Source organism: Choloepus didactylus, chromosome 8 (assembly GCF_015220235.1).
Source record: "Choloepus didactylus isolate mChoDid1 chromosome 8, mChoDid1.pri, whole genome shotgun sequence".
NCBI classification, from domain to species: Eukaryota; Metazoa; Chordata; class Mammalia; order Pilosa; family Megalonychidae; genus Choloepus; species Choloepus didactylus.
The window spans coordinates 98039318-98057959 of NC_051314.1; the positions used below are offsets into that span (position 1 = coordinate 98039318).

At 36.3% G+C, this 18642-nt stretch overlaps 1 protein-coding gene across 1 annotated transcript in view; it reads left to right on the forward strand.

Moving 5' to 3' along the window:
* The window catches only part of LOC119542850 (sucrase-isomaltase, intestinal-like), a 180421-nt gene that overhangs the window by 111089 nt on the left and 50690 nt on the right, over positions 1–18642 (forward strand). The window contains exons 8-12 of the mRNA XM_037847477.1: positions 7868–7993; positions 11729–11860; positions 13235–13348; positions 15622–15738; positions 17842–17926. Coding sequence (XP_037703405.1) covers positions 7868–7993; positions 11729–11860; positions 13235–13348; positions 15622–15738; positions 17842–17926 — 574 coding nt within the window. The remainder of the gene's footprint in view (positions 1–7867; positions 7994–11728; positions 11861–13234; positions 13349–15621; positions 15739–17841; positions 17927–18642) is intronic.

The following is an 18642-nucleotide window of genomic DNA, read 5'->3' on the forward strand; positions in this document are numbered from 1 at the left end:
GGCCATTATTGTCTATCTGATCCTGTATGTGGGCCCTCATCAGAGCAAGGTCCAGAGCTACCTTCAAATGTTGGGAGAGCAAAGAGACAGCATGCACCCTACAGTGGGAGCAAGTGGTGTTGTGGTATGAAAGTTCAGAGTATTTGTATTTACTGAATCCTGATATCTTGGTTCTAGATTTGATTGGTTAGTGCACATCTTGGCACTGCTACCCCCACTCAACTGCTTATAGGTTTTACTTAGACACTTAAGTGGAAAAAACTGATTTGCTCAGAGTATGTAATTTTCAGTGACTCTTTCTGAGTTTATCGCTACAAATTTGCATTTTAGAGAATGATAGCTACTAGAATTTGTATAATGTACAAAAGTTATGGAAAACAAGTTTCTGTCTTTTCACCCACAGACCTAAGTGGTGCTCTATAGGACTGTACCATCACAGGCTTTTATATTTGGTTAAAAGTTGGAGATATACATTGGGGTTGCCAGCATTACAAGTTGTTTGTAAATGGATTTCTAATGATAGCCAGACTTCAATCACTTGTGAACAGATGATTGAAATTCAGATTTCTCACAACAAATACCAGTTCTGGATAGGCAGGGCTAGTCTGGAAAAGACAATGTGATTTAGTTCAGGGTTCACAGTTATGGTAAGTTAATTCAAAACTCACCTTCTATTAGCTTTGGTGTACATTTATAGGGTCTTTCCCTGTTATTTCTGTCATTAATGGGTGAAATAAAATGTTATGTTAAATTTTTATAAACTGGGCAGGGCTGACAGTATTGGGTAGAAGAAAAGGAAAGCAGTTAGTTTCAAGCTCTGTGTTGCTTAGCTTCTTGAGTGCTATTTCCTTTCTTTCAGAAGTTCCTGTAAAATATACATAAGGGTTAAAAATAATTAATTATAATTCTCCCTTCAGTTGCTATAGCAATGGCAGTTTCTTAATGCATCCTGTGTTCCTTCATGCCCTTCTGAATTAATTTAGCACAAAGCAGCTCAATTTTAGAAGTAAAGTCTTTGAAAATAGGTGTCAAGTGTTATTACAGGGATTTTATGAGATATCTGTAGACTCACTGAGGGTCCATGGCCTTGTGACTATGATTGGAAGATGAAGGCTGCACCTCCACTGGATCCCTCTTTCCCTCTATGAATATTCTATTTCAAGAGCAACCAGTGGGAGTCCAGATTAAGAAATGTGTAGAATAATGTTCAAATCCATTTTTAGTAATCATATGCCAAAAAATGGATTCAGAATCTCTGTAACCCCCCCCCCACCACCACAACTTTGTTATTCCTTTCATAATTCTTTTTTCCTGATTATACCTAAAGGGAAAAATAGGAAAGTTTAAATAATTTTATTCAAACAGATTTCTAAAGTCCTGAAAGACAAAGATTATCTGGTTAGCACTTGATATAAAGTAGATGATGGGCCATCTGACCATTCTAGAAAATAAGTACCTTCCTTCGGTTCCTAGGTTTGTTCCAATAGTTGTCTGTAATCGCATTGATATTTTTAAAAATATAGTAAAATTCCAATCTGTTTATGTATTTATTGAGGATGATTTATTAACTTAAAACTTTAGTAACTTAAGAAACTAATAAATTTTTCTTTGTTAGTGAAAAATAGTTTAAAGTTTGTAAAAAAAAAAAACAAAACTAGAAAACTAGTATAATTAATTGAACAAATATTTTATTATCTCTTTCCATGAATGACCATTTGGATTTATTCATCCAAATTTTGATCCAATGATGAGTCATCTTCATTGGAATGAAATGGAACTTGGTAATAGAGTTTTAGTTCTTTAATACAATTAAACAACATAAGAAGTTCAACTCACTGGGTTCACTCAATTTTACTGTATCAGTCAGAGACAACAATAAGGGTGTGGTCCTTGTGTCTAATGTTTGAAGTCCAGAGGTCAGGCAGTCTCAAGGGAAGACATGTCAAAGGGGGAGTATAAGAATGAGGGTAGCCCACAAACATTAGCAAGAACCAATAAGGAAGAACTAAAATCCATGTCAGTTCCTGACTTTGATGGCATGGGTGCTCTGCAGAGTCTTCTGATACCGAGTTAAACACACACATCTGGCCCAGGAATTGGAGTGGCAGCAGGAAGACCCAAAGGAAGGGCAAGTAATTGCAGACAAGCAGAAAAACCACAACATAGGTGAGCCACAAAATGGCTGCTGCTTCACTTCTGTCCTCCAAAAATCCCAGAAAGATCTTTGTTGTGGTCTACCCTAACTGGAAACATATAGGAGAGGGAATTCTGGGAAATGTGGATTGACTAACCACATTGACACATGATGAAGCTACTACATGAGGTTTGAGATTTAAATTCTTCCTTTAGGCTCTCAGAGATTTTTTTAAAAATATGTAAAATGCCCTAATCTATCTCAAGCTTCTTGCAGTTAATCTTTTTTTCATGTGATTTTTGAAAATCACTCGTAGAACTCTAACTAATATAGGTTGGGAAATGGCATAACTTTTGCCAAACAAAATATTGCCTCTTAAAAATTATATGTCACATGTAAATGTCTTGTTATTATTAGGCAATATAATATAATAAATAAAGAGCAAGATCTTTGAAATTAAACAGCTGGAGAAATTTGAAACCTGGCCCTGTAAGGTGCTAGTTGGGTGAACTGAATCTCCATTTCCTCATTTACAAAATGAAGACAATAATATCTATCTCTTAGGATTGTTGGGAGATTAGTTGAGATAATGTATGTAAAACTCCTCCTGTAGTGCATAGGACTTAGTAATTGCTCAATAATGTATAATATCATTAATGGTAGAATGTTTACCTTTGTTTTGAAAACAAATACCTGCTTTTATTTGTAAAACAGTGATTGATAGCTTTGATCCTATTTTGTTAAAATGAAAATCCTGACAGTACACTGCCAAACAGTGAATATAGAGATACCAAGATGCGTTTGTTGATACCTGACTGATTTTTCAAGTCTATGAATTTTGAATCTCCAGTGCTGAAATGAGCTGTCTGCTCTCACTCATTCCCTTCAAGGCTGATTTATTTCAAATCCAGTGAGCAACAGGGGAAAGCACCTGGTAAAGCAGTGAAGCAGGTAGAAACTTCTCTGTTCACACAGAAGGCAGCTATTCCCCAATACACTTTTTTCTTGTCTGCATCATTCCCATGCAAAGCTGCTTTATTTGCAGATGGCCGAGAGCCTGAAGCCAAATAGTAAGCCAGTGCCATTAGGAGAAATGGATGAAATTTCCTTATGTAAGACAGACTTTTTTTTTCACTCCTCAGGCTGCAGGAATTGTGATTGTTTGTCGTAGGAAATAGTAAGAGCAAGGAAAATTATTCTGGCACTATACTTCTAAATGATTGAAAGAGGCTATTTGTAATCCACAGTGGGTTTGTTTCATCTGTCTGGTGGAAAATTGTTGTGCTTATATGGCCTTTTAAGCCATGAGGATGAACTTATATCCCTTTCCTTTCCATCAACAATATCTATTCTAGGAAAGCATTCCAGTCTAGGGACACAAAATTTGGTTAAGATAGAAATAGATTTCATAAAAGCTTCTTATATTAAGGCATTCTAAGAGCACAGGAGCTGTACAGTATAATGGGGAGAGTGATGAGAGAATTTCCCTTTACCTTTTCAGCAACTCTTATCAGGCATTCCTAAAGAAATCTTTTTAAAAATATAGAATGGTATTTAAGGGGCAATGGAATTTATTAGACTTGGAATCAGAAGATTTAAGTTTGAGCTATGATTTTTGCCACCTATTATTTTTTAACTTTGTACTAATCATGTGTGATCTAGACTTATGGAATCCTCATCTATAAAATAGATTGAGGATTATAACATTTTTTCTGTTTACCACATAGTATTGTTGAGAAGATTATTACATAATATAAAATTTCATAAAGTATGAACCACTACCACTGTCTCTACTACTAAACTAGCAATTAAGAAAAAATATAGAACTAATGAGTGAGAATATGCCTTGAAGTGAATATATTTGAATAATTTTAGAGTTATTTGTTAGGATAGTGTTTGTTGCATGTGCTTAAAGGATTTAATGTTAATTCATGTATGGAAATAAATATATTATTTATAATGGCATTGCTTCATGTTTCAGACTCTAGATGACTAAAGAATTCTGAAAAGAGTACATAGAGGATGACTGCTCTGTATTCTTAGATTAGTATGAGAAAGTGTTTCTTGACATATATTGGAACCTATGAGACAGGGAAACTGGTACACATATAATTTCAGTTACCATGTGCCTGTGAAAACCAGGTCTTCTTATTTCCTTAATGGTCTGTATAGCTTCATTTTGTTCAGTGTACTGTCTCCTTTTTTATTTTTATTTGATTCTTACTACCAATTTGAACTTGATGCTTTCTGGCTGTGGTTTGTAGCCTTTCAAGCATACATTGCTGTTCTCAGGACTTGTATCCTGGCTGCCTCTTTCTCCTCCGGTTTCATCACTATCTTTTAGGGGAAGTGTTTGCTGTGCCATTGAGAAGGTGGAAATAAAACATTCACCACTTATTGAAAGGTGAGCATGAAAGAAAAAGGATTTAAAAGACAATGGCTGAGAATAACATTAAATGTAGTTGTATAACAAGCATTTGTCCAAGTGTTAGGAGATTCAGCCAATAAAGTAGTTGTGAGCACTTAAGATGAGACAAATTCTGGGTCTGGGATGGAGTTCAAATGTATTGACATAGTCTCTCCTCCTCCAAGAGCTAGTATAGTGTTTAGCATCTAGTTAGTGTAATGATCCCCAAATCTGAACCAATCACTCAGAGGCCTTTACATGCCAGGGTCTCGCCCTTAGAAATTTTGCTTTTATTCTGGAGTGGGCCCTGGATAGAGTATATAATTTTAAAATATTACCACATGATTCTAATTTTCAGCCAGGTTTGAGAACCTTATTTCTAATCAGTTCTGATTTTACTCTTGTATGTGCTATCAAATTAGACAGGTCAGGAAATCTATTATTGACTCAATATCCCCTGCTATAAAACATGGATGCTATATCTATCTTCTGCTCTTCACTCATGCATGTAAGAAATAAACATCTATGGATTGCATATCCTGGGTTAGACATAAGGGTAGGGTCAAAGAGAGAGATAAGTCACTGTATCCACTTTGAAGGATTTTATGGAAATAAAAACTAGATCTGAACAGCACAATTTTTCAGGGCTTTTGACACCAGTTTTCTGTATGCAGTAGACAGCAACTTTGTGCCAATTGGTTGATTAAATTAGTGACCGCACCTGAGCATCTGAAAGTTTCTGGCAAGCAATCCCATGGATGTACTGACCAGCCTCCCTTTAATTTAATCTCCAAACACATTACACTGTTTGGCAATCCCACTCAATGCCCTAGTCTACTGTGTTTACAACCTCACTCACAGTGACTATTATTTCACACTTTCTCTTCTCACATCCCCATCACTGCCCCCACCCAACTTTAAGCTGTTGACATGGCTTATTGTTTCTCTGAGAAAAAATAGAACAATTAAAAAAGAACCACATTGTTTTCCCAGTATCAAGTCTATCGGTTTACCTCTGCACATACTCATATGTTCTGCGTTTCTTCCTGTTATCCCTCATCATATCTAAGCCTAGCATTTCTTCCTGTGCTCTAAATCCACCTATGCTCTCAGCTATCAAAGCACTTCTACAATAGTCTCTCCTCTCAGCTGCATCATTATTTTATCCTTTTCTGACAGATTTTTCCCATCAACACATGTGCATTAATAGCATGTACACGAACAAAACCAAACTATAAACAGGAATATCCTCCCAGGAACCCACATCCTCCTCCAGCTGTTAATCCCATTTATCTGCTCCTCTTCTCCTACAAAACTTATTCAAAGTGTCTGTGTCGACTGTCTCCACTTTCTCACCTCCCATTTTTCAACACCCACTTGGCCTTTTATCCCCAAGAAGAGTGGGGATAAACGGTCGATTGTTTGTTCTCATCTTACTCAGCTTCCCAGTGACATATGACACAGGTGGCCACTTGTTTCTTCTTAAAATATTCCTCCTCTTTTCTCTCCTTTTGGTGTTCTCCGACACCACATTGTTCTAGTTGTTTTCCTCTGTAACTAATTTCTTGTTTTCAGTCTCCTTTGCTAACTTCTCATCCTTTAGATGTTAGTCCTAGGCCTTTTTATGGCGTTCTGACTGACCTCTCTATGTCATAGCTTCTGGTTCCATGACTTTAAATTCATCCGTTAGTGGATAACTACCAAGTATATATACTCACCTCTTTCTTATCTCCTGTGCTCTCTAGCCACAACCTACTCTTGCTTCTCCTTCAGTCTGCCACACCTCAGTTAATAGAACCGCCATGAATCCTGTCCTTGAACTCCAAAGTCTAAATATCACACTCAATTTCTTTCTTTTCTGTATCTTACCAATCAAATCTATAAGAAAATTCTGTCAGCAATATCTTCATAATGTATTTCAGTCTAACCACTTCTTACCACCATGTGGCCTCCTTTGTTTAAGTCATTCTCATCTCTCCCTTGATGCAGCCTCCTAAGTGGTTTCCTTGCTATCATCTCTGTCTTCCTGTAATTTATTCTCTACAGAGTTGTCAGTGATTTTTTTTTAAATGTAAATCAGATTATATTACTCACTTAGATGGTTCCAGCTGCAATTTGAATACAGTCCATTCTCTTTTCAAACAAGACAACTTAAAAAAAAAAACAAAAAAAACCACACACATTTTTGAAAAAATTAGGGAAGTTTGAATGAGTATTTGAAGATTTAATTGTGGTCAATTTTGTTAGGTGTGTGGTAATTGTATCATGGTTATGTAAGAGATTGTCTTTACTTTGGGGGTTGTATTTATGGGTACAATGATATGATGGAGGAATTTGCTTTAGAAGACATACAGGACTACCCCACCCACCTACCCCTCTTACCACAGGGGGAAAAGGAAAAGCATGGCAAAATGATGTGTTTTGATTCTGGCTACACGTTTAAAATTTTTCGTAATATAAGGTTGTAAAAAAGTTTTCAGTTCTTTGCCATGACCTTCAAGCCTCTATAAATTGAAAACTCACCTACTTCCCTGACCTATTATCCCACTCCCCTTTTGTTCACTGTAGTTCAGCCACACATGCCCTCTTAACTCTTTCTAAACGCTGCAAGCCTTAGCACCTCCTGTTCCCTAGTTGCATGGCTGACTTATTCAGGTCTTACTGCCAGAGAGGAGCTCCCTCACTATTCCCCTGGCTCTATTTTTTTAAATTATGCTATTTTGTTTGTTTTCATGTTTACTGTTTTGTTTTGTTTTGTTTTGTTTTGTTCTATACTAGAATTTAAGCTCCATGAACCAAGGATCTTAGGTCTAAAACAGTATGTAAAGGGTACTCAGAAAATACTTGTGTATGAGTAAAGAAGGTATTATTTTTTACCCACTTTTTAAAGATGTGAAAACTAAGGCTGCAAAAAAATTAAGATTCTTAATGTCACAGATATTAAGAGGCAGAACTGAGATATGAACCCATTTTATCTGATTTGGGAGACCTTTAATCTTTTATATTATCTCCTGGTGAAATGAATTAACTGGGAGCTGTGGAGCAGAAACTCCATTCACAAAATTCAGTGAAGAACTGTTTTCTTAGGTATATTGCTTTGGAAAGAAATTCCATGGCCATGATTAGATTTTTTCAGAGAAGTTCTTGAGCCCTCAAATTTTAAGAATGATTATTTGGTTGCTACCAGGAGCAACTCATAATATTAAAGGCCTAACACAACATGGGAAGTTTAAACTGTTTGCAGCCTAAAAGTTATGTTATGCAGTCCTGAAAACCAATATTTACAAATGCTTAAGTTTACTTTTTGGATTTAATCTTTTGTACAGGCTATTGGACGTCCATATTTGCCTCCATACTGGTCTTTGGGATTTCACCTGAGTCGATGGGGCTATCATAACATAGATGTGCTGAAAAATACAGTTGAACGTTTAAAAAAGTATGATATTCCTCATGTAAGTGTACCTTAAACATTATGGTGGGAATTGAGAGGAGCAAGGAAATTAGAAAGTACGGTAATTATACTGTAACATAAAAAAATGTATATATATGTGTGTGTGTGTATATATATATATATATATATATAGGTATATATTTTTTTATAAGAAATTTTATTTTGAGATAAATTCAAACTTACAGGAACAGTTGCAAAAACAGTACAAACCCCATACATAGAACTCCAGCATACCCCAACCCCCCCTCCCCCGATACCCCGATCCACCACCTTTAACATCCTGTCACACCTCCATTTCTTTCTTTCTTTCCCTCCCTCCCTCCCTCTCTCCCTCCCTATCATCCATCATCTATTGCTCTGTCTTCTGAACATATGAGAGCTAGCTGCACACATCTTTGAACAAACAATGTAATTCACATATATCTTTCCCATGGACAAGAACATTCTTTTATGCAATCTCATTAAATGCAGCTAAGAAGTTCAAGAAATTCAACCTTGATACAAAGCTTACATTCTATATTTCCTTTTTTTTTTTTCCTTATGTCCTATCTTGTGTCCCTTTGAGCCTCCTCTCCTCCATCCTCAGATCCCATCCAGGATCATCCTTGGCATCTAATTGTCATCTATTTAGACTGTCTTTTTTTTTTTTCAATTGTGGAAACATATATACAGCCTAAATCTTCCCATTCCACCCCTTCTCTAGCATTCCATTAGTGGGATTAATCACATTTAGAATGTTGCAATGCTATCACCTTCCCACCATCCCTTTCTAGAAGTTTCCCTTCACCCCAAACAGAAACCCTACACTCATTTCTTAACTCCCCATTGTCCCTTCCCCCACTTCTCAGAACCCCTACTCTACTTTTCATCTCTATGGTCATATTCTCTGATACTTTCTTTGTGTTTACCATGGGGCTTAAATTTAACATCTTAAATCTATAACAATCTTGTTTTCTTTGATACCAACTTAACATCAATATGACACATAAACTATGTTCCTATACTCCCTCATTCCCCTACTTTTATGCAGTTCTTGTCAAATATGTCAAAAATTACATATTTTACATTGAGTCCAAAACCACTGATTTATCATTACAGTTTATGTATTTTAGATCCTGTAAGAAGTAAATAGTGGAGTTATAAATCAAAAAGACAGTAGTATTGGTATTTATATTTACCATGTGATCTTCAGTGGTACCCTTTATTTCTTCATGTACTTTCAGTCAATTGTTTAGTGTCCCTTCCTTTCAGCCTGCTCAATTCCCTTTAGCATTTCTTATAGGACTGATCTACTGGTGGTGAAGTCCCTCAGCTTTTTTCTCTGTCAGTAGGGCTCCTTTTAGTATCTGAAGTAGGGTAGGTCTTTTATTGGCAAAATCTTTCAGCATTTGTTTGTGAAAAATTTAAGCTCTCCCTCAAATGTGAAGGAGAGTTTTGCTGGATAAAGTATTCTTGGTTGGAAATTTTTCTCTCTCAGAGTTTTAAATATGTCATACCACTGCCTTCTCGCCTCCATAGAGGCCGCTGAGTAGTCACTACTTAGTCTTATTTTGTTTCCTTTGTATGTGATGAATTGCTTTTCTCTTGTTACTTTCAGAACTTGCTCCTTCTCTTCAGTATTTGACAGTTTGATCAGAATATGTCTCAGAGTGGGTTTATTTGGATTTATTCTATTTGGAGTTCACTGGGCATTTATGCTTTTTGTATTTATATTGTGTAGAAGGTTTGGAAAGTTTTCCCCAACAATTTCTTTGAATACTCTTTCTAGACCTTTATCCTTCTCTTTTCCTTCTGGTACACGAATGAGTCTTAAATTTGGGCGTTTTATTTTATCCATCATATCCCTGAGATCCATTTCAATTTTTTTCCCCATTCTTTCTTTCATTCTTTTATTTTCTGTTCTGTGGTCCTTGAGGAGGCTGAGTTGTTGTTCAACACCCTCTAATTTTGTATTATGAGTATCCAGAGTCTTTTTAATTTGGCCAACAGTTTCTTTTGTTTCCATAAGATCTTCTGTTTTTTTTATTTACTCTTGCAATTTCTTCTTTATGCTCTTCTAGGTTCTTCTTTATGTCCTTTATACCCTGTGCCATGCTCTTCTTCATGTCCTTTATATCCTGAGCCATGCTCTTGTTGCCTGTCTGTAATTCTTTGATTAATTGTGCCAAGTACCGTGTGTCTTCTGATCTTTTGATTTGGGTGTTTTGGTTTAGGTTCTCCATAGCATCTGGTTTTATCATATGCTTTAAGATTTTCTGTTGTTTTTGGCCTCTTGGTATTTGCTTTACTTCATCCCTAATTTGACAGAACTGTAGCTTGGTGGCGTACACTTTCTCTAACTAACCAACAGATGGCGTCCGTGAGTCAGCTATTCCCCTCAAGTCAGTTCTCCCCCACTTTGTCTTTGTGGTGTGTAGGGGTCTGATTCTTGTTGGATCCAGTTGGTGCACCAAGTTTGGGTGTGTTGCTGGTGCTATCTGCCCTGAATGTGGGGCGGGTGTCTGGGTGGTTAGGGAGGCAGACAGCTTTAATAATCAAACTTCCCAGGTGTTCCCAGAGATTTAAGGCTGTTGCAGGAGCCTAAGCCTTCATTTCAGTCTTTCCACCAATTGTCTCTGCCGCTGACCCATAAGTCCTTGGTATTCGCGTAGGGTCCCTGGGATTTCCGAGCGGTTCCCCCTTCCCAGCTGTGCTCTTCCAAGACCTCTACTGAGGGAGGGCCACACCACATCACTAGTGCATGCCGGCCTGCCGGGGAAGCCCTGGGTCACTGGGCTGTGCAGGGGTGCTCCCAGCCCACTTCAAAGATGGTTGAATGGGATGCGTTAACTTCCCCCTTTTTGCACAGCTCCGCCTTCCCAACTCTGGGATGATCAGCCATGGGTGTATTAAAGGCCACTGTCCACGGCCAATATTGTGGCTTGTGTGTAGTGCTGCGGGAAAGATTCCCATCACACTGGGTTTCTTGGTGTGGCTCTGGGCTGTGAGTCTGGCCCCGGGCAGGAGTGTCACCTGCCCGCTGGGGAGATGGCTGCAAGGAATGTGGGTTTTTTCCTCCTTTTGGCTCCCCTCTGCTCCTCTGGTCTCAAGACAATCAGCAGCTGGTGTGGGAAGGGGTATCCTCCACACCAGACACCGAGGTGTTAGCCCAGCCCACTCCCGCTGTGCATCACTACGCGGCTCTCCCTGTCGTATCTGCAGCCACTCCTGGGCTTTTTTTTTTAAAGAACTAGTCCGTCTTCAAATGCCAGCCCACCATTTCCCCACACCGCAGCATGGCTGCGGGACTTTCAGCCAACTCACTCATTCGTTTCAAAATGCAGGCTCCTGGTTTCACCAAATGCACATTCCCTGTGGATTTAGCAGACCTTGTCCAGCTGGTGCATTGCTGGAAGTGGTGTTATGGGTCGCTTTCTGGTTTTTATCTAGTATTTTTCATGGAGGTGTTTTTTTGCCCTGTCTCACCTAGCAGCCATCTTAGGTTCTCTCCAGGTATATATTTTTATACATATGTATATGTACAGGCATGGAACTGGCATCATTTTTGCCTATTATCCTTTCTATTTCCATTAGAGAATTCTTTTCATTCTCTTTTTCTTATCAGATTTTCTGAAACCCTCGCCAGAATTGAAATTTAAAGGTAGTCCCTTATTAGGTACTTACGATTCTTTGACAATATTTGCTTGTCTATTTTTCTAATGTTTGAAGCTTGTATCTGTGTTGCTTCTTTGTACAGGATGTTCAGTATGGTGATGTTGACTACATGGAACGTCAGATGGATTTCACATATGACAAAACTAACTTTGTTGGTCTGCCTGAGTACATTGATCAACTGAAAAAAGATGGAATACATTATGTGATTGCTTTGGTAAATTTCTTTTGAAGATAAAACAAAATATTTTAATTCATGTTTTCTACACATTTCTAAAAATACGTATTACCATTAATTTATCAAAAAGTAGAATTTCCAGCACCATCATATTTTGAAGGAACACAATATTATACAAGATTTTATGATAAATTTTATGATTTATTAAAGGGTAATAAATTATAACCAAGTTTTATATTATTCAGATGATACAGAAATGTAATCAACAAGTGATGAAGGAAGTCATTAAAGTTTTTGAAACCTAGTGTTCCTTCTAAAAGAAAATTGAGTTATAGACAGGAGGAAAAATACGTTTTTCCGTAGTTTGTCAAGATTTGAAGACCTGGCCATAAAGTCCTAAACAAAGAATACAGTCACTGAATAAATGCAATGATTCTTAGGCTAAAAGAAGCTTTTCTCCATGTTGGGAGTTAATATTATTCATTTAATGCATTTATAATAGAAAAGAAAAGTCATCTCTGTGACTAATTCTAGGAGCACGAATGTTCTAAAAGTTGGTTCACAAGGAGATGCTTGTCTCACTATAGAGAAGAGAGACTTCAAATTTTAGAAAATAATTTTTATCTCTATTATTTTAATGTAATTATAGGAAATGTCACTGTGTTATAATGCCTATATAATTTAATTAATGGTGTTTGAGGTGTATATAAATAGAGTTTATTTTAATTTTTTAAAGAATAGCTTGTTATGAATCAAGAAACGTATGTTTGTTACCTGAGATATTTTAACAAAAATGTGTGAAGAAAAATACTTAAATATAAATATAATGATAAAAAGTTTAGCAAGGGAAACAGGTTTGGAGTAGGGCCAATAATTATTTGTGGAAAAAACAGAATACAGAATCATGGGCTTTTTCCACCTAGAATCATTAGTTTATAAAAAAGACACTTCATTTAACAGTAGAGCAACTTGGGGCCCCTCAAAATTAAGCGGCTTACCCAGGCTTTTTGTAGCGGCATTGATGGTAGAATCCAAATTTCTTGATGTCTCCATCTAAAGGGGTTTTCCTATCATGTCACATCACTTTATCTCATATAGAAAACAATAAACAAACAAACAAAAGGTTGTATGCTAATGTAGCATGAGTATTAGATTCATGTAATATAACTTTTAAGTAAAGTAAGTTAGAGATTTTAATTTGAAGCAACTGATTACATTCTTAAATCGATATCACTTGGGGCTACATTTTGCAGCACTAAAAATTAGCAGAAATATTTGTATCCATCCTAAATAGATGAGAATATCTTAATTTATACATTATAACACACCTGTTTATGTGAACATTAGAGATTCTTATTTCAAATGTTTTGGGTACGTTTACATTTAAATATCAATGTTCCTGGGAATTTGCAGGATCCCTTTTTGACAAAGGATGAACCACGAGGTACTTACAGGCCCTTTGAGCTTGGAGAGGAAAGGGGAATTTGGATCAATAACTCTGATGGAGTCACGCCAGCTGTTGGCGAGGTAAGCACTTAAGAAAGAATAAATGACAGCCTCTTTCTATACTGAATATTTGATAAACAGGTACAAGTCACGTGGCATCAGTGAACTGGTATCACCTGAGTTCAGTTTAAGAAAATTATGTGCAAGTTCTCCAGCTGTGTTGACTCCTGAGTATTTGGAGCATTGGTCTGGATGATACGACTTTTTTAAAAAAATAGTAAGTCCCAGAGAATTGGTAAGAAATTTGAAGGATATGTTACTACACAGTGAAACATATTTTGTAAAGTCACACTTTTAATAATTATGCAAAATAATGCTATTTGAGATTATATTGTAAAGTTAAGTTTATGTAGATTGAAGATTGACACACATTTCTTGAAGTGAGAGGAAGCTCCTCACTTTTTTTTTTTTTAACACACTAAAAATATTTTTAATGCTTTTGCTGATTACCGAAGTAGGACAACATTGTAAAAAATATGTGTAATACTGATTTATAAAAAGTGGAAAGTGTTCATCCTTCTTTATTCACAATTCCCTGAATTATAACTTATTTCAGTGTATATTCCTCCAGATTTTTGAGTACGTGTAATCATATTTTACATAAATGGGAAAATACAATATTAATGTTTAAAAACTTTTAAAAACCATTGTAGACATCCTTCAATGTCAGTACATATAAAACTACCTCATTTTTTTTCTTGGTTGTGTATTATTCCACTCTTCTCATGTAGGAATATTGATTTGACCAATTCCTAATGAAGAACATTTTTTTGTTTCTCATATCTTAATACTCTAAACAATGTGTCAGTAAACATGCTAGCACATGTGTTGTATATACTTGTCTAATTATTACCTTATTAATTTATTTAAATGGAATTTTAATACATCTAAAAATGCACATCTCAATTTTTATACATAGTGTATATGCCTCTAATGTATCAATTTATACTCACACCAATAAGCATAACAGTACCCGCTATTCTACACATTTACCAACATGGGGTAACCAAAATGCTAAATATATTTTCTGTATTTCAGTTCATTCATTATTAAAGAGGCTAAAGATCTTTTTTATTTTAAACAATCTTTCTTTGCTACTTCTATTCTTTGTGAAAAGTCAGTTCATATTCTTTGCCATTTTCCTGCTAGGACATTTGCCTTTTTCTTATTGATTTGTAAAATATAAATTGTTTTCCATAGGTAACTCCAAATATGTTTCCTAGTCTGTTTGTCTTTTAACCCATTTCTTGTGTTTTTGCTGGATAATTTCATTTATTTATTTATTTATTTTTTGTGGCCAAATCTGTCCTTTTTTCCTCCCTTGTGGTTTTTGCCTTTGGTGTCATTTCTTCACTCAAATTTGTAAAAATAGGATTGCTGTATATTCTTAGAGAATTTTTAAGTTTTTCAACATTAAAATGGTGACTTCATGGTTTATTTTTCTGTATTATGCCAGATGGAATATAACTTATTTGTTTCCAAATGGATAGGTAATAGATTAAATATCACCTGTTGAATAATGCAGCATTTCCCCACTAATTTGAAATACAGTCTTTATCATATAATAAACTCTCTCATAGTCATGTATCTCTTTCTTATCTCTCATTTTTGTTGCATTGCTCTTTTTATTCATTCCTGTATTCAGTGTTGTTTTTGCTTAATATAAGCTTCATATGTGTTTGCTTCACTTCTTTTTTCTAAAACTCTTTGCCATTGCCATTCATTTATACTCCCAGATGAAATACAGAACCAAGTTACAAACATTCTTTTGTATAGGAATTGCTTTATGTTTGTATATCAATTTGGAGAGACTTGACATCTGTTCAACACTGATTCTTCTCATCCACAAATATTGTATATCTCTCAATTTTTATGTTTTCTTTTGTATTCTTCAAGAATGTTCTATAATTTTCATTATATTATTCTTATGGCTAGTATCATACAGTTGTTGCTATTGTAAATGTAACTTTTACATTTCCAGTCATTATGTCTGTATTGATACAGATTTATATGAGGAGAAGAAGGGGTGAAATTATAATAGATAAATAAGAAAATATTGATTTCATGCCCAATTTTGTTGTTGGAAGAGCACTGCACTGGGATGTGGGATTCTATTTCTTCTACCACTAACTTGTTATGTGCTCATACTATGTATTTGGTTAAATTATTCATCTTCACTGAGCCTCAGTTTTCATTTGTGTGGCTCAAAATGCAAAATAAGATCCAAGTATAGAAGTCTGTGTACTACATTAGGTAATTTGCACTACTTTGTTTCACTTATTTATCCATTGTAGGTGTTGTCTCCAGGAGAGTCAGTATTTGCAGACTTCACCAACCCCCAAACATCATTATGGTGGATCGAGATGTGCATGGAATTTCAGAACATTCTTAACTATGATGGAATCCTGATTGTAAGTCTTAATTTATTTCTCAAAACTTTTACATGGTGAAAAGTGGAATGTTTAGCCACTTTTCTTTTTTCATCTTTATAGCAAGCCTTAGAAAGTGGAAATTCTTACATGCTCTGTTTCAGTTCCTCTAATGCACCAATGGAGGGGAGAACTACTTCCTCCAAGACTGGCAGTATCTGTGTCTGCTAACTGGACTCCTGGTTCATCTTATTTTGAATGGCACTTGTTTATACATTCATCACTGTTTATGTCTTCTCTGTGCAGGCAGTGGGGATGCAACAGTTGGAGAAATAGGCTGACAAGCCATGATAGGTTAAGCACTGATGCAATGGGAACACAGATCGAGGGCATTGAACTCAGATCAATTGAACTTAGGTCTGGGGAAGTCCAAAAAAGCTTACCAAAAGAGGTGATGGCTAAGATGAGGACTGATCAATGAATGGGATTTAGTTAAGTGAAACAGGGTGTGAGTGTGGGTGGAAGTATTTCAGGGTAGTAGGAATAGCATGGGAGAGGAGAGAGTCCCTAGAGTGGTGCTGATCTAGTTCTATTGGGATAATAGCCATTTGTGTGCCTAATAGGCTCTGCTCCACTACAGAGACACTTACAAACAATCACATGGCCAGAAGATTGAGTGACGATTAAAGAGCTCCTGCTACTTAACACTGAGGAACACTTTTCTCCACATGCAGCAGAGATTGCTGTTTCTGTACCTTTGCTCATGCTTTCCTTCCCTTTTCTCCTCATTTCCTCATATTCTAATTCTATGAACCCATCAACATGAGGCCCCCATACCTACTTTCCCGCAAAGCCTTCACTAGTACTCTTAATAGGTACAATCCTTCCTTTCTCTTATTTCACCAAGTATGTGTTGAGTGCCTACTCTGTGCCAGGAGGCATTGGGGATACACTTTGAAAAATCCTTGCCTTCATGGAGCTGACATTCTAGTGGGAGATTCAACAATAAACAATATAAATAAGTAGAATATACAGTATATTGGATAATAACTGCTAAATTCAAAAGTTAATCTGGGAAGTGGTATAGGAAATATGGAAATTTAAATTGGTTTAGAATTTTAAAAGAGTAGTTATGAGAGGTGATCATGTGATAACAAAGTGAGAGGTTGAGCTGCGGGACTATCTAGAAGAGCATTCCAGACAGGGAGAACAGCAAGTACAGAAGCCCTGAAGCAGAAACACGCCTAGTATTTTCCAGGAACAAGGAGGATCGTGTTGCTAGAGCAGAGTGATCAAGGAGGAGGATCGTAGAGGAAAGAGTTAGAAGAGTGTCAAGGTGGTATCACAAAGGGAATCATGGGCTAATTGTTGGGTGTTTTGGCTTTTACTCTGAGTGAGATGGGAAACCAGTGGAGAGTTTTAAGGAGAGGTTTAGAAGGATCCGTCTGTTTGCTGCATTGAGAATAGACTATAGAAAGCAAAAAGCAGTGGAAAGCAGACGCAAATCCAAGTTTTTTGGAACCTTATACAATTTGGGCAGCTTTCTTTAAGGAAAAAAAATAGAAAATTTCATACAAAAGTATGAAGGGATTATGAAAATAGAAACTGTGGAACTTAAGTTTTTTTAACTTCCACATAAATCTAACTCTGGGCCCCTGTAGAAGAGGGAGAATTCTTAAGAAGGCATTGCAGCGATCCAAGCAAGAGACAATGGTGGTATAGACTGGGACAGTGACAATAAAGCGAATGAGACATGGTCAGATTGTGCGTATATTTTGAAGATAGAGTTTACAGGATTGGTTGACAGATTAGAGGTGAGCTACAAGGAAAAGAAATTAAGAACAATTTGCATCCACAGCCATTGAAAAAATGAAATTGTCTTTTACTGAAAATGGTGGTATCTATTTCTGTTCTGTAGCATTTACATATTTGTGAAAATATTGCTAACTTGACAGTCAAATCTCTTTGAAACCAGAAACACTATCTTGTTTATTGTTATGTCTTGTAGAGTTTCTAGCTTACCATCTCACACATTTAGATACTCAAAAATGTTTGTTGAATTAATGATTTTTATGTACTGTTCCCCTAATGTGAAGTAAAAAACTATTCCCATTATTACTTATTGAATTCCTATTTTTACGTAAGGATATGAATGAACCAGCCAATTTTGGAAGAGGACAGCAACCAGGATGTGCAAGGAATAATCTAAACAACCCACCCTATGTGCCTTGTAAGTACACAGAGTGCCAAATGATTTTGAAACACTTTTACATCCAGTAGGAAAAAGTCTCTTTAATACATTGTGTTTGAGGAAAGGATGCATTACCTGTCATAGCTCACTGACCTAGGAATAATCTGGAAAACTCAGAACATATGTTTGTACCTACTGCACTCCTTTGAAGCTGAGGCCTTGGAATGTTCAAGAATTATGTCCTCACTTGTCCAGGGGCGAACCAGAGATTCTCTTCCTTGGATATCCTTATAAGAAGTCAGAGAGATAGATTTGTTGGTGAGATGTTGCAGCTGCTTCTTCAATGACTGAGTTCTTTCCTTTGGCTAGTAGGTCTGTTCATCTTATAATTTCCACAATTTTTGCTATTTCTGTAACTAATCATATGCAATAAAAATGCTACAAGATGGAAAAGTTGTGAAGATTTAATTGAGAAGTGGAGTTTTGCAGTTAAACTAAGAGGCTTACTCTTGGCTGCAGACTTCCAGTTTCAGTGATTATAGCTCTTCATTTACATTTCCTTTGCAATTACGGGCATTTGCATGTCCAGTGATTCAGTTCCACTGAAACCATAACAAAAGGGAAAAGCAAGGCTGAAATAATGAAACTCAATTCTTAGAACTGCTAAACCATAAAGCCCCACTCAGCTTCCTTAAATCCTGGAGATGGTGACCTTTCTCCATGTGATACTTCATATGACACTTCATATGACATGT